General features: G+C 34.0%; 3 protein-coding genes across 4 annotated transcripts; all 3 read left to right on the forward strand.

The window, feature by feature from the left end:
* Positions 1–400: 400 nt before the first annotated feature.
* On the forward strand, positions 401–7,879 carry LOC141847635 (ERAD-associated E3 ubiquitin-protein ligase HRD1-like). Of its 2 annotated transcripts, none has more exons than XM_074735690.1 (8): positions 401–932; positions 1,328–1,870; positions 3,069–3,245; positions 3,351–3,500; positions 3,582–3,790; positions 6,033–6,183; positions 7,132–7,321; positions 7,518–7,879. In XM_074735690.1, exons 2-8 carry the CDS (start codon positions 1,338–1,340, stop codon positions 7,656–7,658), a joined length of 1,551 nt encoding a protein of 516 aa, XP_074591791.1. In that variant the 5' UTR covers positions 401–932; positions 1,328–1,337; the 3' UTR covers positions 7,659–7,879. The 2 variants fall into 2 exon arrangements, with proteins under 2 accessions (XP_074591791.1, XP_074591790.1); XM_074735689.1 differs by having other exon boundaries at positions 401–509.
* Positions 7,880–9,288: 1,409 nt separating this feature from the next.
* On the forward strand, positions 9,289–15,337 carry LOC141847221 (ADP-ribosylation factor-like). The gene is made up of 6 exons (XM_074735206.1): positions 9,289–9,488; positions 10,088–10,178; positions 12,158–12,273; positions 12,976–13,035; positions 13,123–13,188; positions 14,960–15,337. The coding sequence occupies exons 1-6, from the start codon at positions 9,432–9,434 to the stop codon at positions 15,134–15,136; spliced, it is 567 nt and encodes a 188-aa protein (XP_074591307.1). The 5' UTR covers positions 9,289–9,431; the 3' UTR covers positions 15,137–15,337.
* A 1,344-nt stretch (positions 15,338–16,681) lies between these two features.
* Positions 16,682–19,916, forward strand: LOC141847841 (uncharacterized). The gene is made up of 3 exons (XM_074735928.1): positions 16,682–16,785; positions 19,376–19,476; positions 19,560–19,916. Exons 2-3 carry the CDS (start codon positions 19,383–19,385, stop codon positions 19,703–19,705), a joined length of 240 nt encoding a protein of 79 aa, XP_074592029.1. The 5' UTR covers positions 16,682–16,785; positions 19,376–19,382; the 3' UTR covers positions 19,706–19,916.
* The last annotated feature ends 394 nt before the right edge of the window (positions 19,917–20,310 follow it).

The following is a 20,310-nucleotide window of genomic DNA, read 5'->3' on the forward strand; positions in this document are numbered from 1 at the left end:
CATGTGAAACGAAACTAATCGAACAAACGCCTTTTTTTTATTTTCTGCGGTCATGGAATATTCACCGTCCGATCGCGCAGTGGTGCGTGATTTTGCTGATCGTGGCTAGATCCAACGATCAGAGAGAGAATCGCATATGCTCTTTATGCGGTCGGAATGCCTTTATGTTTTGCAGAAAAAAGAGAAGGTTACGCATAAGAAATGGTTGTGCGAACCACCAACGAGGAGAGTAGAAATTAAGCAATGTAGATAAAGGTACTGAGTCAACAAGCACCCACCGCCATACCCACAAATTAGACGAGGACACATGGATTTAGAGCGCACGCGTCGGCTATCGATTCGGATAGGCACGTTTATCTTCTACGTCGACGTCGGTGCCGTACCAATTATGCGACCGCTGTTGCTCGCAAACCACTGCGACGATCGGCGGAGCTGCCTGTGGCGATCCGGAGGAGCGGTATTTTCCGACTACGGCCGGCGAGGAGCGAGGAGGAACGGAGAACTAGTAGGTTCGTCGCCTTCACGAAATGCCCGATTTATGTTTTCGATCATGTTGGCTGCAGATTGATGGGATCATTGTGAAGCTCGTCTTCCTCCTTGGGCCCAGAAGACGCACGATCCTTTCCTTCACGGCGCCTCCGCCTTTGCTTGCAACAGGCGCAACCCACGACCTCCCTCGTCGCCTGCTACTGCAAGCCGGAGCTCCGAACAAACCTCGCCCTGGACGCGAACTGCCGAATCTGGCCGGATCGATTTCAAATCAAATTGCAAAATTATGGAAGACCATGTCTTTGTTATATTTATGCAATTATCTATTAATTTGTTATGTGCTGTTGAATTTAACCATGTATTCTAGTGAAGCCGATTTTAGGGTTCCTTATTTGACAGCAATTTCACACGGTAGAGTGATGCGTGATGCAACCTTAATTAAGGTTTGATGACCTGTTGCGATTTGTAGGATCATCCATTTGGGAACTTGTTTTGATCATCCACGTAGGACTCAATGTTCAAGTTCGATTTTTTTCTCCAAATGTTTTGCCCAAACCATAGGCTAAGGCCAAGCAGGAGTTAAATGTAGGCTAAGGTCAACCAGGAGTTAAATCTCTGTCTTTATGCCAAATGCTGTTATGCTTATTGTTGTTTTATCTTTCTATTTGTGAACTGTAAAAATTGCCTATCCCAAAATCTTGTTGATATTGCAAGTTATTATGTTTGTTTAGCTTTTTATCAAGACTGTTGTTTGAATTCCTCACTGTCAATCATTTTTTGTTTCCCTTTCCCATCATTTTGGTGAAATGTTGTCTTATTATTGTTATTATTGTTGCAGTTTCTGAAAAATGATGAGGCTCCAAACATATGCTGGATTTAGTTTCTTAGCAACCATGAGTGCTATCTACTATGCATTTAGCAGCAGAGGGCAGTTCTACCCTGCCATGGTGTACCTTTCTACATCAAAGATATGTTTTGTCCTCCTCCTGAACATGGGTCTAGTCATCATGTGTATAATGTGGCAGTTAGTGAAGCGATTATTTCTGGGTTCACTCAGAGAAGCAGAAGTTGAAAGGCTTAATGAACAATCATGGAGGGAGGTCATGGATATTCTTTTTGCGATTACCATATTTCGGCAAGACTTCTCAGTTACTTTTCTAGCTATGGTTACTGCTCTTCTGTTGATCAAGGCATTGCATTGGTTGGCCCAAAAGAGAGTTGAATATATAGAGACCACTCCATCTGTTTCCATGCTATCACACATACGGATAGTTTCATTTATGTTTTTCCTCCTCCTCATTGACTGTCTTTTCTTGCACAATTCTTTGAGGTCTCTGATACAAACTCGGCAAGCATCGGTTGCACTATTTTTTACATTTGAGTAAGTTAATTGAATATTACAATTTGCACAAGTATCTTCATCTTATTTTTTCTTAGCTATATTTTGTGCGTTAGTTTAATGAGTTTTTCCCCTTATGATGCCTTGATGGATCTAAAATACTAATCAAGGAGAACAAACTCCTACTGTTTTGTTGGGGCAAGTTTTATCATAGCCAGCTGATTGAATACCTCTATCCTATGTGTTAACTGAATGTACCATACAACATTAACAAATAAATTTATTTTTGTTACTAGAAGTTGTCATTTTCTTCACATTTTTTTTGCTAAAAGCTTGAGTTAGGGAGTTTAATAAGTCAAATATTTAAGTTCTCCCTTGCCATTCATAAGTGTTAGTGGAGTTCGAACTCTGAACTTGTGAACATCTGACGAGAAGAATGTTTTCTTAGATTATACTCACTTTCTTTTTATGATCTCAAGGGTGTCTTAAACTCAGCTACGACTGGGATGACTTCATCAATATCCTTTATGTGTCTGTAAAGGATATTTGTTCATGAAATCTGCAAGGGAATTCAAAACTAAGTCATGTAAAAATTTGCTTTAAATTTGGATATCAGTCAGATGTTACCCTTTACTTCAACTTCTATGTATATGCAGTGTTTTTACTATCTTGCTGTTCTTAAAAATCCATAGGCTCATCCATTTGCAGTTATGTGTTTACACCAACCTGGTTTGGTGCGTATCTTGCTGGTTGCATATGCTGAGTGATTGCACAAGAAAAACTACTGATGAGAGTTTTATCTAATGGAACACTTTAGGAAGATCAACGTTTGCACTGATATCCTCTAATAGGCAAAGAGCTTTTAGGATCTGATAATCTGTAATCAAAGTTATTGGTATTTGATTCTTTATTCCCTCAAAATGATACAGAAAGTTTGATCTTTTTCTGAGTATATGCACTCACATTTGTGTTCAATATGATTTTTCCATAATATCAATCTGCATTTCCATATTTCTCCATGAATTACTATCTGGTAACTTTTGCATATTTTTCTCTTGACACTGTTCCTAATTAAGATTTTATATGTGTAATGTAAAGCATATACTGTCTTTGTTGTAATCCAATGATTGTCTTTCTTTGTTGGTGACTTGAAACTAACAGTAATTGAGTTGTTGTAACTGCAAGATTTTGCTTGATGTTGGTTTTGTATGTCCTTTTGATTATTCTTATGGTGCCTCAGATATACCATCTTAGCAACGACAACTGTGTCAACATTTGTGAAGTATGTATTCTATGTAAGTGACATGCTCATGGAAGGACAGTGGGAGAGGAAGGCTGTTTATACATTTTACCTTGAGCTTGTTCGGGACCTTCTTCACCTGTCTTTGTACATAATATTTTTCCTAATCATCTTTGTGTAAGTACTTCTTAAACTTGATCTTACTTCGTTAGCATTTTTCTTGATCCTTTATGCTCAATCACAATGTCTAAGTTACCAAATAAAGTTTATCTTTACTAACAGGAGTTACGGTATCCCACTGCACCTGATACGTGAGCTATATGAGACATTCCGCAGTTTTAGAATGCGTATAGCAGATTATGTTCGATACCGCAAAATTACCTCAAATATGAATGAGCGTTTCCCTGATGCAACACAAGATGAACTTAATGCGTAAGCAATTTACCCCAAATACAATTATAGTTCTTACTCTTGTTATCTACTATTTTAGTCACTAGCTATTCTTAAATGCAGGACTGATGCTATATGCATTATATGTCGAGAAGAGATGATTACAGCTAAGAAATTGATATGCGGACACCTCTTTCATGTTCATTGCCTAAGGTCATGGTTAGAGAGACAGCATACTTGCCCCACCTGTAGAGCTTTGGTTGCACCTCCTGAAAATGGGCAAGCAGGACCATCTAGGCAACATGGAGTTCCACAAGTTCCAAGTCAACCTGGTACAGTTTCTATTAATGCTGGCACCAAATGTTCCTTTTCCTTTCTTCTTTTTGTACATCCTGAAGCTATGGTCTTTCACTTAAATATGCCAATCTCTTAGAAGGGCAGGAAAAATGAATGTTGTCAAGATTTAAGCTTGGTAATCATGCATGGAAAACTAGGAAGGAAAAGGGAAAAGAAAAGAGATGCAGTGTTATGCATGATTCATGACCCAATTATGTATATTTTGTGCTCCTTTTCTTCCCTATCTATTCTCTATCATGTTCCAAATAGACCTTTTCCAATGGATGGGACTGAATTCACTTAGCAATTTTCATTGTGACAACCCCATCGAGAGCTGTTATAGTGGCTCTTGGGCTATGTAGCTTATGAGTTAAGTAATACGTACCACATATCACAACATAAACACCAATTTCCAGCATAGAAATAAAGGTAAAGAAAAGACATGATAACTTTCTAAAGTTGATGTATAAAAACTGTCTTTGAGTACATACAAAGCAGCATGACTTGGGCAATGCTCAACATGATCCCACATGAATCAGGCCGTGCCATGCTTGACCTTGTAATGGGCCTAGATTCGTGCTAGCCCAGAGCTTCCCTTGCCATCATTACATGGCCTATATGTTTGCTTTTTTTAAAAATAAATATTACCATTTTAATTTAAAAATCTACCAAGTCTTAAGAGTTTTTTTGGAAAATATTAACAAAGTTTAATGTAATATTTATTTATTAATGTTATTTTTATTAGTTTATAATTATTTTGTTACAAAATTTAGGCCTAGCTCATACAATGACCAAGCATGGCTTGAGTGGAGTCTGCTTGTCTCTGGCTCAGCATGCATGATTCATTAACATAAATGCCACAATGGTGCAAAATGCATAAATAAAAGTAATAAATAGAATGAGCAAAGTAGAAACCCGATAAGTTTGAAAAATTCAGAAAGCCATATCAACAAAGACATCTTAGAGCAAAGGAAAAAGAGGCATCAATTTGGAAAAGTTAAGTGTATTAATTATGTTAATGCTTCCATTAGATTTTAATTTATGTGCATGTTTGTAACTTTTACTATTTGTGGATATGTTAAACATGTTATATGAATTAAGCTTTTGCAGCAAAAAGGTTAATTGATAATTCAATTGTGTTTTGTAATAGTTGTGAACACAATAACAGTGTAGAACTGTGATAATAATTTTTATGGACTTATTAGCTTGTTGACATTAACTTACTTTTTCGATCATTGGTGGGCGCACATATTTGGGCTTCTAAGTATATGATACCCATACGCGTGTTGAGTGTACACAATTTACCTCTTCATGGTGAAGAGTTTGAGTGGAAGGGGAAACCCATACGCTGTGTGCTCAAACTTTGTAATAGAATGTGACATGGATATAGCTAAAAGATAGAAGTGTTAACTTGTATCATACTTAGGTGATCTGATTGTGATATATATATAGGTATATAGTATATCAAATTTACCCTTTTTTCTTCATGTAACATATATATATATATATATGCGAGTGCCAGCTGTCACCAGATGCTGCTCTTAGGTGTCTCTGCTGCAAGGCTTTTGGCACTTTTTGGAATTGTGGAGCATCTTCTGCTCGTTTTATTTTACTGTTTTTATTAGTACTAATGTATTTAACACTTTGCAGGCCTTTCTAGTTTTTTTCATTATCGTTACTCTTAGTTGCTTACTTGTCCACTTAATTTATACTTGAAGACAATTTTATATTTATCATGTCAACTTTAAAAAGTTATGTCATTCACTTCATTGTGCTCTATGCTGGAAATCAGTGTTATATGGTGACATATTGCATGTGTTACCTAAATACACATGCTACATAACCAAATGACTGGCACAGTGTGACTACCAATGGGGTTGCCGTGACAGTAAACAAATTCAGACATACATGGGAAAGGGTTCAATTAGGTCATGACATTCCATCTCTTTGTTATTCATCCAACCATACCAAGTCTCGGTAATGTCCCAATATAGTTTTAGTTCTGCATTGAATTTGTTGCAAATCATCATGTAGTACCATTTTGAAAGTGTGGAAATTCTTGAATCTGGTTTGTATTTACAAATACAGTGGTGTTTGTGTCTTCTCTATATTGGTTGAGATATTTCACTGTTCTATCCATTGAAGTCCTTCCTTTGATGATTTTTTAACTATTTTTCATATGTATGCCACTTCTTTCGTATTACTTTGTAGTTAACATATATCATTTCCTTTGTGTAGTTGGATCAGTGGCCACTTCATCTTCACAGAGTCCCAGTGGTGGTACAGACACTGCTAAATTAAGCCGCCATCAGGCCATGCTTCAAGCAGCTGCAATGGCTGCATCCTTATATGAAACTTCATTCACGTACTCTCCACCAAGTTCCTTCTGGTATGCATCATCCAACTTAAAGCAAGTGAAATAATGGGCAATGGGCTTGCCTTTTATATGATATGTTCAATGATATTAAGTATACTAATGATCCAGAAGCATAGATTTGCATTTATATTGAATATGTTCTAAAACTTTCTTGTTTTCTTCTTATAGAATAGATTGTACTACTTGTGTCTATTGCGAATCGACGTTCTGAACCAATATAGTGCTCAACTATGAATCCAGTTTCTTACTGAGCTCAACTACAGAAAACATTTCCCTTATAATTTAGTTAAAGTATTCATTTAATAAATAAAACTTTTTTTTTCAATTGTACATATTATGGATAATTTGGAGCTATAAAGTTTGTATGACAAAGATATTAGACACAAATACTATCATAAATATATTGTATATATGTATTATATGTTTTATATATTTGAATAAAAAATTTAAGATACAAGATCATAGTTGGCCTTAGATAAGTTTGCAAATAAGTTTATTCATGCACCATTCAAGATCTTTGTTCTTAGAAGTTCACTAGTGTTCAAGTGTGTCTGATTAACATATTTATTTAGATTAACCAAACATAAACAAGCTCTAATTGAGTCAAGCTTATTCAAGAAATCCCCATCTATATATTCTTTTCCAGTATTTACTAGAATCCCCACCCTTACCCTCTCTGATAGGAACACTGCTATAAAGTTCATAACGAATACTAGTGATAAATTTCCATGATATTTGTGAAGTATATAGTGTCATTAACAAAGTGGTTCCTGGCTTGCAGATTGATCATCAAAACAGGATAGTAAAAGAATTGTATTTTTGAATTACACTTTACCTCTAATCAGTCTTTTAAGTTAATTAAGTAAATGTTAGTTTAGCACTGGTATTCCCAGGGATTCATATTTTGTTTCGGAAATTTAGCGCAGGTACCTCACTAGAAATTCATGTGTCTGTTTTCAGGCCTCCAGGCTATGGATCAAATTACAATGACAATGCACATTCAGAGGCATTCAGCGGAAGGACAATGCCGCCGACTGGAGAAGCAGCTGCTTCTGAACAATCCACCTGCAGTGAGAGATCATCCGGCAATCTAAATCTTCAGGGGTCATTATTGAAGGCGCAACAAGATGTTATCCGAAGCCAGATTCAGGTAGATTCTGGAATTCGCTGCAGCCGAAAATAGTAGTCTTACATTATGCCATTATATGTTCAAAATGGCCTTTTAGATTGTCGTCGAAGAACAACATAATATTGTTGTTTGCATCTTAATAGGATTGCAATGTGCAAAAATCTGCAATAAACATGTCTTCTATTCTCTTCACTCAACCTCATTTTATCTTTAACAGCTTCTACAGACGCAATTGCAAGCTCTTCAACAGCAGGCACATCAATCCAAACCCGACGATCCCGATCCCAAGGGAAAATCTATCATCACATTCGATCCTACGACATCCAAACCAGACGGTGCTCGCCAACAAGATAGCTGAAATAGTTGTTGCTAACTTTACAGGAGGGGCAGAAGTTGGGATCTTTCCAAGTTCCGACACTCATTCACTCCTATGCGAGGTTTAACTCTCTTCAGATAAGGAAATACATCTCAATAAGATGATGATTGACTATCTGTTATTTCACTCTCTGACTAGTACCATCCTCAAATTTCAAGGGCCTCAAAACCCTATTGTCACTTTTGCAAAATATTTTGTAATGAGTTCTTGTGTTCTTGATTTGAGATAGAAGTTGTAGCTGTGATATTTACTTTAGATTTATTTAGAATGATTATAATGGATTTAGAATATCATATACTAGAACATAATAAGAACAAAATTACACATGCAGCAGTTTCTAGAAGGGAAACAGATATATTTATCCTGGTGGCCGATTTACCCTGATAGTCGGTGGGAAATTTTCATGGAGCCAGACAGGTCACCTTCAGGGATAGTCAATGAGGCTAACTGGGATTTATCATTTCATTTAGAAGGGCAACAGAGATAGAGAATGGTTCTTAGTTTTAGTTTTTTTGCTTTGCTTTGTATCTCTTTTCATAAATTACCTAAAGTTCCTTATTTCCTAAAATATATCCAAATTAAATTTTGACTAATGCTTTAAGTCCTTGACAAATTATTCTTGATTTAATTGTTAATGCTTGGAGTCTTTTAACACATGAAATAAAATTAATTAATGATCTAATTATTATAATTCTATATTTATAAGTAAATTATTATAGAAATATTGCTTATATACATTGAACTTGGCTTTAGTTGCTGATTTTATTGTATAGTTTTTATCTTAAAAGGTTATTTATATCAAAATCAACCTTTAATCTTTACATTTAATAAAAATCACAATGTCCTCAAACCTTTATATAATTAGTTCATTTTTGTTATCGTCTAATTAATAGAACTCTACGTTGAATAAAAGGATATAAAAAAGTTCAAATGAGCATTCATCATTTATAAAATAGTCCGATGGATATTGTATTTTCAATTAAAATTAAATGAATGTCCTTTCAATAATTTTATTTCAAAAATATCACTTAATCTAGCGTAATTGTAGTATGTTTTCGTAACTGTTACAATGTGTAGAAGTTATCCAATAGTTATTACAATATATTTAAGATGAGTTTAGAGTTTAATATTTAGGATTCACACCGTGTATACGCTATCTAATAATTGTTATAATATATAGAAGTCATATAGTAGCTGTAATAATTTATTTAGAATGAATTTAAGATTTAGGATGTAGTCTCTCAATAATATTATATTAAAATATTATTTAACAATTTGATCAAAATTATTTTAAAATAATTATATATATAAGGTGCGTTTTTGAAGATAATTAAAATAAGGGTGTTTTTTTAATATAATTATATAAGGTGCGTTTTAATATATTTTCCTTTTTTTATTAAAATATTGTACGCGGTCAGACTTGGGTAGCGGACACGGTTGCTTTCCTGACCCGTACTCCACAACTAAGAATCATAGCCGTCAATTTCTAGAAGATGGATCCCAGCCAGCCGTTGGATGCAAACTACTTGCGAACGCAGGCACTTCCGCTCATCTTAGTAGACGTCACCCTTACAATACAAATCCCATCGTCTCTCTCCCTTTTCCTCTTCCCGTCGCTTCCTCTGTCGATTCCAGCGATTTCTCTACTTCGTCTCCGTTTTGCATCCCCATTCTCGCCCGATCCGCGCCCAATCGAGGCTTTCCTGGACGCGCAAGGAGAAGGAAGGCGAGGGGACGAGTTGCCAGTGGTGTGCCATGGGACAAGCCTTCCGCAAGCTCTTCGACAGATTCTTCGGTCCCGTCGAAATGAGGGTCTCTGTCCCTCACCCTCTCATTTAACTTTATTTTCCCCTATAAAGATCGGATTTTGCATGGTGCAGAGCATGAGCCTGTAGTCTACTTTGTCGCTCTTTGATCGGAAAAGGAACTAAGATCTGGGTTTTGGTTAGGTAACTAGAAACTGCGATTGAGGAACGATGAAGGATAAGATATTGATATGAGAACACGAAGGACCACGAGTCAATTTCAGGAAGCGTGTTTTGAACTTTTGGTATCATGTAAACATTGTTGACGTATGTTGGCTTTGAATCTAGTTTAAGAGGAAACAAAAGGTCGCATAGATTAGTCTAATCAATAATTCCCATCCATCAAGAGAAAGTTTTGTCGTAAGATGTACTCATACATAGATTGAACAGTTCAATTTTTTCGAATGCTTTTGAAACATTAGGAGTTGGAACTTGATCGAGCTTGCACAGATAGATAAGTAATAACAATTGCATTTTCTTTGTTCCCATTTTGTGTGGGTTTATGTTGTTGGTTCTGTTTTCATAAAGAGTCTGGAATCTTACTCGTGCCTTTCATCTGAAATTAGTCATTTTGATGAACTAGTCCTGATATTTGAACTGTTTTAGGTTGCAATGCTTGGACTGGATGCAGCTGGTAAGACAACTATTTTGTACAAGTTGCATATTGGAGAAGTTTTGTCGACAGTTCCAACTATTGGTAAGTTATCTTTACCATTACATATGATAGGCATCCTGCAGAGACTCCTGGTGTATCATTATTAACTTGGAATGGATCAGTAAAAGATCTATATTGCTTTCATTTCATTATGACTAGTATTGCCTTGGTTGGTATAACCTCTGTTGAGGTTGTTGGTTTCAGATTCAATACCTCATATTAGCACATAGTGCACTGGTTTTTTGCATGGCTGTTTCTGTCTTAGAGATCATTATACATGATCAAGTTGCAAGAATGCACACTTTGTAGATTTATACCTCATAGTAGCATATGCCTGCATAAAATTAGGTAGCCCTACATTTCCTTGAAAAATTAAAGTTGCAAGAATGCAAACATAACAATAGTAATTAAGAAAAGAATATGCATTGGACTTCGGGAGAAAAAAATTTATATGTGTACCTTTTTCTCATGTATAGCTATTGCAAATTCATAATTTCTAGCAATGTACATTATCCTTATAAATCCTCTAAATTGCCAAGAATTCGATGATGCATTGAACATTATCTTTTTGCAAGATATATTAACTTGAAGTGCAACATGGTCCTTTTTCCTTTTATCAACCGTATGCTAGAATTGACTTGTGGACAACAATAATTTACAATAAAATATAACTCTAAATTACAAGAGGAACAATATTACTTTTCTATAGTTGTAGATGTATGATAATTAATTGAGCATTTGAAAATAACCATTAGCTTAATTCAAATTTCAAAAGTCCTATGGTTTGGAACCATTAAGATAGGGATCATTATTTTATTGTCATTTATGACAATATTCTTATGTTGACCCCTCACATACTATGTTATGCAAGCATGGGTCATATTGTAGTACAATTGTCATAAAAAGAAAAATTAGAGAATCTACACAATTTCCTCGTAGTATCTACTTATTTATCATGACCAGTGATTCTATCAATGCAAATGCACTATTTATCTTGAATAATTTTTATGAAAAAATATTTCAACTTGGTGTACATATAACACTTACAATTTTAAACAAGAATGAGATAATATACTTTATACCTCTGAAATTCTAATAAAGAATTAACTTTAAATAACCCTAGCATTATCTTCACATATAGTAATGTAAAGTTTGCCAATATATTCTCAAGGTCAATTTTCTAACTTACCAATTAGTAAAATTTATTCTTGATGCTTATTATTCTTCAATAATTGCAAAGCAATAAGATGTATAATCATCTACGACATCATACAATTGATCTAGTTTTTCTTATTCAAAATTTTTATAATATATAACCATAATCCATGCATGAATTCAATATAATCAAACATAAACTTCTTTTTATTACATTAAAACCACTTTAGTATGCTGGATTATACAAATGTCTACAAGTAAACTTTCTAGTAAATCATTAGCCGTCATCATGCCAATGTTAAAATTTACTAACAAAAAGGTCTTCCACATCTGTACATGAGTATTCATGAAACAATGTGTATAACCATAAGCTGGGAATCAAATAAATATAAGTTCCAGTTACTTGGCATAGCTTTGTGAAGAAGCCAATCAAATATTGTTTAGTACATAGAAAAAGAAAATATGAAATAGTTGCAGTCATGTAGTCCCTAAGTACAACATCCAGCATTTAGTCCCAACTATTTTGGGGCCAGCTACATGAATTTTATCTCTTGCCACTTACATTATATTGGATCAGTTTTGTTAGGTTGATATCAATATTATACTGGTAACTAAAGCAAATAAGTTTGCAACTTGTATCTTTGCTATATCTTTGGCTCTTGATATAAAAAATCTTATTGCCTAGGCCTCTTTTCACTTGATTAATTAATTGATATTTGAGTCTTAAGAGTTTTTTTTTTTTGATTCAATGTATACTGACGATATCTGATATGTTTGTTGTTTTGTTATTTAGAACATAAAGTTTGAGAGAATTTCCAACATCTAGTGCATTATAGGCAATATAATGCCTTTTGTCTATTCTTTAGGCTTCAATGTGGAGAAGGTCCAGTATAAAAATGTGGTATTTACAGTCTGGGATGTTGGTGGACAAGAAAAATTAAGGCCCTTATGGAGGCATTACTTTAGCAACACTGATGCACTGGTAATTTGTCATTACTTTAGCAATGTAATATTGCTTCTTTTCAATTTGAAAAATGACGGCAACATAATATTGAATGTGTCTTTTCTCTTATAATTCAATGTTGAAATTGGTTTAATTTTTACTTGTTTTGAGCAATGATTTCTGGATGACTAACCATTCTATTATTACCCATTTTTTGTTGCTTACTATTTAGAGATCCTTCAGTCAGTTGTTAAGTTGCTGATACTCTCAGCTGTACTTCTGCTGTTGGGATCAAACTTGTATGTTGCAAATTTACGAACTGTAGAAAAAAATGAGATGATGAATGAAACACAATAGAAATTAGGACATTCAAGGCCTTCTCTATGGCTCTGCTTATACCATGACCATCAATATCTTTGAGAAAGATACATGTGATCATAAATTATCGCAACATTAAAGTTGCAGTAGATTAGATTCCCACATTCAGTGCAAGGAAGGTTCTTTATATGCAATCTTGCCCTTGAAAGTAGCCTGGCTATTTAGTGATTGATGTTCTGGGTACTAATAATCAATCTCACAGGACATCAAGATTCTCTCCAATTTCAAATAGTTATCACTATGGTACTTTTAGTTTCATTCATTTATTGGTTAACATAATTTTAGCTTACATTGTCACAGACTTACTCGTCATTTGACTAATCATTAATTATTTTCAATGTTTTTTTTATGCATTGCTTTTAGATCTATGTTGTGGATTCGTTGGATAGGGAAAGGATCGGAAAGGCTAGAGAAGAATTTCAGGTATAGAGTATGATGATTTAGGATGTAGTTGTAATTTGGCTCGTTTTCTTCTTAAAACTAATAATTGCTTCATAATACTTCTTTCAGACTATTATCCGCGATCCATTCATGTTGAACAGTGTCATATTGGTATTTGCCAATAAGCAGGACTTGGTATGTTTGCATCCTAATTTTCATGATGTCATCCTTAATTTAATAGCTTATTTATACTGCAAGCATAAGCTTTTAGTTTTGTTATCTTTTGCTGTTTATCTATTGTTTAAAGGGGAACAGAGAGGCGAATTCTACCTGTTTAGGAAAAACATACCTCATAGATATTATGGTTATTCTAACAGTTTGTTTTTGAGTCTCAATTGTACTATTTCTAAAAGCTTCATGCAAATCTCACAATAATTGTTGAAATTCTCTGGCCAATTCTTCCCTTGTACGTCTGTTGTTCTTTGGATCAAGCTTGTGTCCGTGCCAAAATTTTCTTTTCTTGAGTTATTCTTTTGTAATTTCTTTTTCTGTCATCTAATGTTCTAGAAAGCAGTCTACACAGTTGCTTTATGTATTAAACAAGAGACCACATTCCACATCGCATATGTGTTATTCTACCCCTTTAGGAGGTTATTTTCTATGCGTTAGGCAGGCCATCTTCCAGTGCGAAGGGGAAAAACTAGTTCAGTTCATTTGCCAATCTAGAACATAATAAGCATTTGTGATGATTTTTCTCCTCTAAAGAAAATTAATTCTTGAGATTGAAAAATATTAAACCTAGTCTTTGATGTTGTAGCACAGAACTTCTAAGCGTTAAATTTAAACTTTTATTTTACGGGCATAAACACTTTAGATTTTAATTACACATGCTATCAATAAACATGACATTCTACATTTTGTATCATGTGTTTTGTAGATAGTTTTTATGTGGATTTATAATTGGACGAATTTATTAATATACTTTGATGAATATATTTCAGTCTTTTTTGTCGATATAAATTTATAATTATGTTGCCAACCACATCACATAATTCATATATGCCCCCTCACACATCACATAATTCGCTATGCAGCGATTGTCTTACACCTTGATATTAAAATGTACAACTGATACTGAACTAACCTACCTATTTTTTCTGTGCATCCCTTTTGCAAATGCATGCCAATTGCACTCACCTATTTAGCCGACGATCTATGGTGCTCACTCACATAGAGGACTAGAGTGCTTTGCTTAAAGTTTCAAATAGGTAGAAGAATGGCATCCAATTATCTCAATGAGTATAATACTGTCCTTATAAATTTCTCAGGATATAAAGGATATCACAATGAATTGTCGGTTGGCAAAAGCTATGATCAATGTTTTTCGGCCAACCTTGGTTTTGTTGGCAATTTCCCCAGGAATGAAATAGTGCATAATCTGTAAAGAACCAACTTTTGAACATCCACATTCTTATAGTTTCTATTCCCTAGAGTTCAAGGATCATGCCAAAAAGAAAAGAATGCAGTTGCGGGAATAATAATGTCCCGTGAGAACTTGTAATTATTGACGAACAATTGCTTCTTATGTGTTGGGACACCAAATATTTTGATCCACCTTGGGCTAACCAAGGTATGAAGATAGTGTAGGACAGGAAAACCACAGTTGTAGATCCACTTGCTCCATGAGTACAATACAAATTGACAATCTTCCAAAAGCAAGCTCAGGACCACAGTAGGAAACCTATGACTCTATGCTCACATTAGAATGTTCAAATACCAAATGATTGAAGTCCAACCAAATGCTTCATATGAAGATTACCAAGCTCCTAATAAGTGGAATTTTTCATTTCATATGTCTTGTATTATTATGTATGTTGAATCATGACTTTACGATTGTCACTTCTTTGAGAAACAAACCATCTCTCTTGATAGATTCATAATGCTATAACTGCCTTATCTCATTCAGAAAGGTGCAATGACTCCCATGGAGGTATCGGAAGGGTTGGGTCTTTATGATCTGAGGACCCGAACATGGCACATCCAGGGAACCTGCGCCCTCACCGGGGATGGTCTCTACGAAGGACTCGACTGGTTAGTCACAGCTTTGAAGGAGTTGCAAGTCCCAGGGCGACATTTAACTTGATCTATCTCGACTCCTCAGTTACCTTACGAAATGAGTGTATATGTTCTCCTTTCTTTTCCCCCTTCAATGTCTTTGGCTTGTAGGTGATGTAGACTGATTCATAAGTCATGGATTCATGTGATGCTGTAAGTTGTGATTTTATTTCCCTTTTTTCACATGTTAAAAGAATTAATCATAATCCATTTCATTTCTTATGGTGCTTCTGCACAGATCATCCTTCTTTCCCAGGCATCTTGTAGATCTATACTGCAATCTGATGTAAGATTTTGTTAGATTATTTGAATATCTTTTTGTCCTCAGGATGTAATATAGACGGTAGGTGCATGGTATTACTGACGTAATGGTCAGGAGTCTATTCCAAGAGGTGATGATCTAAGGTCGATTTTGTTATGCGTCTAACGTCTGTGTATTTGTATGAATCTTCTTCTATATCAGTGGGATCAGCTCAAAGGGAGCTGTTGAGGTAACGGATGCAATTTATTTTTTTGTTAGATTATTTGAAAGATAAATCTTTAGAACATTTATTGCATTTTTTTATTTTTATTTTATTTTTTGTTCTTTATCTAATTGATATTATTGAAAATATAATCAACCGATGTGAACATATAGTTTTTTTTTCTTTTAATTGATTTATTTATTATAACAAATATTAAATAGCTCATTTTCTATCCCTTGTCATTCCATTCTAAATACATTAGCTATGATCTTCAAATAATAAGTTTAAGTGTCTCAATACATATTTAACTAAAATATTAATATTTTCAATGGTAAAATTAGAAAAAAAATATTTTGCCCACTTATTTTTATTAATATTATTCACATATAATATTTTGAGGTTATTTTATTTTTTTATCAAAAGGACATCCTATTATATTGTTCAGTTGTGTATAATTATTCAACTATTCTTTTCTTCTGCAAAAAAAAAAAAAGAATAGTTGAAAAAAAAGAATAGTTGAATTATTCAACTATTCTTAGTACTATTTAGTATTGTTATCTTTTGTTTAAATTTTAAATCGATTTAGTATGTTGCAGTAGTTATGATTTTATAATTGTTACAATATAAATTCTTAATTATATTGTAGTAGTTACGATTTCATAAAATAAAATCGTAGTTGTATAGCATGAATTTTTATCATTCATATTTACATTGTACGATTTTGATGATTAAAAAAAATATCTTCTTAATTTTTGCCCTAATATTTTTTACTACAGTATCAAGAAAATATAAATATCACATGATTATTTATAAAATATATTAGTTACCATAATTATTTAGTAATCTAGAACTAATAAGTATTATTATTATATATTATTTTGAAATTTTACTAAATTCCTTGTATGCTATTTATTTATTTTTCAAAATCATTGAACCTAAATAGATTTTTAATTAATAACTAAAATCTATCGCCTTTAATTTTATCCAGATTTCATATTAATTTTGAGAATTCATTTTATATTTATTAAACAAACAAAATAAATTCCTACTAAAATTTGCAATCGATCTAAATTAATTCTATTTTGAAAATTAATTGGGCTTCTTGCCGAAGCTTCTAGATTCGCAGCCCAAGCCCTTCTTATTTATTCTCAATCCTTCCGCGGACGTTTGGGCACCGCATCGACCGGGGAGCGATCGCGAAGGAGCAGGAGAGGTAAGCCTCGCGATCCGCTTTTGTCTCAACATTTTTTTCTACTTTGATTCTTGTTTTTGGCACCTCGACTGTTCGATCTAGGGTTTGGGTTACATTAGCTTCCCGATCTGTTGTTATCGGTGTAGGATTCTTTTCTCAACGCTTTCTGCCCTATTTTTTACTGGACAATTGGGAATTTAGGGTTCTTAAAGCCCATGGGGGCTCAATTTTACAATTAGGATGGTATCTTCCTTTTTTTACTGGACAATTGGGCATTTAGGGTTCGTAAAGCCCTTGGGCTCTCAATTTGACAATTAGGATGGTTTTCTCATATCGACTTGTGGATGAAATATTGTAAGACTTTCCTTTTTTACATCTCTATATTACGTAATTTTTAGAGCGTCGACCGTGAATTGATGTTCTAAGCCCCGCAACTGGGTCAGAGAAGACCTCAAACTGGATCGTGAATGTTCTATTGCTAAACATCTTCTTAGATTACTTTCTAGTCCAAATACATATTTAGCTCGAGCATGAGCATTGTAAAATTACACATCTTTCTCAAATACAATTTGTTTGAGTTCTTATTTTTATCTCCTTAATTTTACTTTTTGTTTTATTTTTTATATCTCCACATAAAATGTCATTATGAGATATATTTGTTATTTTAAAACATTAAATAAATCTAATATATTAAAAAATAGTCAGAATATTAACAAAATGAACAAATTCAAGGCACTTTAAATGTGTTTAAAAATTAAAGGTCATATTGTCGGTTTTTTATTTTATATTATCTTAATTCAGAAGCAACTTTGAATGGCATTTGTAAAAATCAAATTTAAAGAGGAAATATACCTTTCTAGTCATTGTGTGACAAAACTCCCGTTGATTTAAGTTTGATAGTTTATAACAGTTGGCAGTAAATTGTTATCCATGAGGAACAAACAACTAGTAAAGAAGACCTGACTAGGGTTTGGAACCACTGGATTGACGGTTCAGAAAATCGTAACCCCTAACTTAGAGTCAGTTATAGTTCACGGTTTGGAACCACTGGTTATGGTTCGAGTCATGGTTTATTGCCGGTTCGATAGTTCATATTAAGAAAAAAGGAGTCCGGTGCACAAATCAATGTGAGGTCATGGAAAAGGGTCTATTGTACGCAGTTTTGCATTGCAAGAGGTTGTTTTCACGATTCGAATTTGTGACTATCAAGTCACACGACAACAACTTTACTGTTGTGCTAAGGCTCCCCTTCTTCGATAGTTCATATTATTATTTATATATATATTTTAAAAAATATTAATTCTAATGGAAGGGTAAATGGGTTGTTTAGAAATGTAAAATTAATTCCAATAGAAAGGTGGAATTGTTCCACATTAAAAAATTCAAGGAAAATTGATTGGATTATATTGAATCGCACTATTCACTATTAAAATCTTATAAATTTTATTGAATAAAACAAATTTGTTTTTAGGGAAAGTCTCGTTCTTGACAAAGTTGCTTCTATCAACATTCGAGAGCTTGCATTTTTAATTTTATATTTAAGTTTATTTATATGTTTTTTCCATACAAAGGAGAGATCAACGAATTCATTCTTTATTCTTTTCTCTCCATCTCTCTTCCTAGGCTTTTTCTCTACTTTGAATTTTCATCCTCCATATTGTCACACCCTCCCCTTGAATACCATTGTTTTATAATTATCTTCACTCTTACTATAATAATACTCTTTCTTGCTATAATAATGTATCATATAACACTGACTTACACTTGATGTCAATGATTTTTTAATCTAACATTAACATTGTTATATTTTAAGTGTATATATTTGTAAACTTAATAAATTAGATGTTGGATGGTTACTCAGATCAAAGAGTGACCTAATAAGAAAGTTAAATGAGAAACAAATTGAATAAGTTAAAAGTGGAATAGTCCCACATTGGAAAATTCAAGAGGGTTGCAAAATTGGCTCCGATGGAAAGGTGAAATAGTCCCACATTGCAAAATTCAATGCAAATGAGATGGTTTATATTGAATCACACTATTAAGACTATTAAAATATTATGAATATTAAAATGTTTCTCTCTTTATTGATTGAAAAAAACTAGGCCATAAAAATTTTAAAAAGTCCATTTGAGGTTAATTTCTATAATTCTAGCCTGTTGAACTGGGTGAGCAGTTAAGTGGTCCTTGCTCTTGTTCACATGCAAGCACAATACAAATTGTCACAAGAGCGGCACCTACTACATCATTATGATATAATATTCATAATGATATTCAAGAGGATTATGTTTTCACAAACAAATGAGACATGAATCGATGAAAGATAGCTAAATCAACAAAAGATATTTATGTTTCACAACATACACCAAAATAATATTGTTGACCCTGGTAAGACAAGCTATTCCATACATTTTTCTTTGAAGAGGATTGTACCTCTGGGCATTTCTGAATTGCACTTCTTGCCTATATTATCCATTTATTCAGAAAGATTCTTAATGTTCTATACAATGTTTTAGGTGTTGTTACTAATTATAGTTCCACTTTCTGTATTCTTGCTTTTTATATTGTTTTGCTAAATTACTTGTAAGTTAAAATCTTGGAACCGGTGCTGCAGTTCAAGCATGACGGCAGCAAAAATTATCGGAGCTGTCGCAGGATCTGTAGTCATTTCTTATGTATGCGATACCTTAATTTCTGATAAAAAGATATTTGGAGGTCAGTTACATTACCCAGTATCTGGAGCAGCAGTATTTCCAATTTGTCATAGTGAGCTAACTGCTGCATTTGTTTCAAATCAGGTACGACTCCAAAAACAGTTGCCGACAAGGAATGGTGGGAGGCAACTGATAAAAAGTTCCAGGCCTGGCCTCGCACCGCTGGACCGCCCGTCGTCATGAACCCAATTAGCCGGCAAAATTTCATTGTTAAATCACCTGAATCGTGAAGCAAACTGTAGCAAGTTTATACTTCAGGTAGCAAGTTTATACTTGTTCTCTAAAGTAGTATGCTGTTTGTGTTCAAATTTCCCTGGTTGATGTTTACTTTTAACTTGAAGTGGATCGCTGGAGATGTGCTTTGGTTGTAATAATACTCCAGAATGGCTTCATTTCTTTGATGTATGGTTTGATTCTAGTGAGAAACTATTTTAACTGGAAGACTGGGTTTGAAGTTGTGTTTAGGAAATCAGACCTGCCCGTTCGACTGGCTGAAACAAAGGTAAGGTTGGATGCAGGTCGCGCGGAGTTGGTTTCTTATCGTACCAACTTAAACTAGAAAAATCTCGAGTTGGGGGGCTTGCAGGATCATCTTTCTCTGTTCTTAACAATCTGATTCCTATCTAGTTACACTGATCTAGTTCAGGTGTTCAAGTGCCTTTATACTAGTTACACTGCTTGAGTTGGCACAGACTTAGTTCATTAACACTTCTACATATGCTCATGTCTTTCCTTTTTCGCCGAACTTATCGTGTTGTGTTCCGTTTATGTTCATGTTCTTGGGCTTAGTTTTTGAAATATCGAATCAGTTGTTTGCTTGTGGACTAACCAAATG

Source organism: Curcuma longa, chromosome 16 (assembly GCF_044706935.1).
Source record: "Curcuma longa cultivar G26 ecotype Majalengka, Jawa Barat chromosome 16, ITB_CL_G26_1.1, whole genome shotgun sequence".
Classification (NCBI taxonomy): domain Eukaryota; kingdom Viridiplantae; phylum Streptophyta; class Magnoliopsida; order Zingiberales; family Zingiberaceae; genus Curcuma; species Curcuma longa.

Coding starts and splice junctions, on each gene's coding strand:
- LOC141847841 (XM_074735928.1), top strand. CDS start 19,383: ATGACGGCAGCAAAAATTATCGGAGCTGTCGCAGGATCTGTAGTCATT. Junction 19,477..19,559: donor TGATAAAAAGATATTTGGAG/GTCAGTTACATT, acceptor GTTTCAAATCAG/GTACGACTCCAAAAACAGTT.
- LOC141847221 (XM_074735206.1), top strand. CDS start 9,432: ATGGGACAAGCCTTCCGCAAGCTCTTCGACAGATTCTTCGGTCCCGTC. Junction 9,489..10,087: donor TCGGTCCCGTCGAAATGAGG/GTCTCTGTCCCT, acceptor GAACTGTTTTAG/GTTGCAATGCTTGGACTGGA. Junction 10,179..12,157: donor GTCGACAGTTCCAACTATTG/GTAAGTTATCTT, acceptor TCTATTCTTTAG/GCTTCAATGTGGAGAAGGTC.
- LOC141847635 (XM_074735690.1), top strand. CDS start 1,338: ATGATGAGGCTCCAAACATATGCTGGATTTAGTTTCTTAGCAACCATG. Junction 1,871..3,068: donor GCACTATTTTTTACATTTGA/GTAAGTTAATTG, acceptor ATGGTGCCTCAG/ATATACCATCTTAGCAACGA. Junction 3,501..3,581: donor ACACAAGATGAACTTAATGC/GTAAGCAATTTA, acceptor TCTTAAATGCAG/GACTGATGCTATATGCATTA.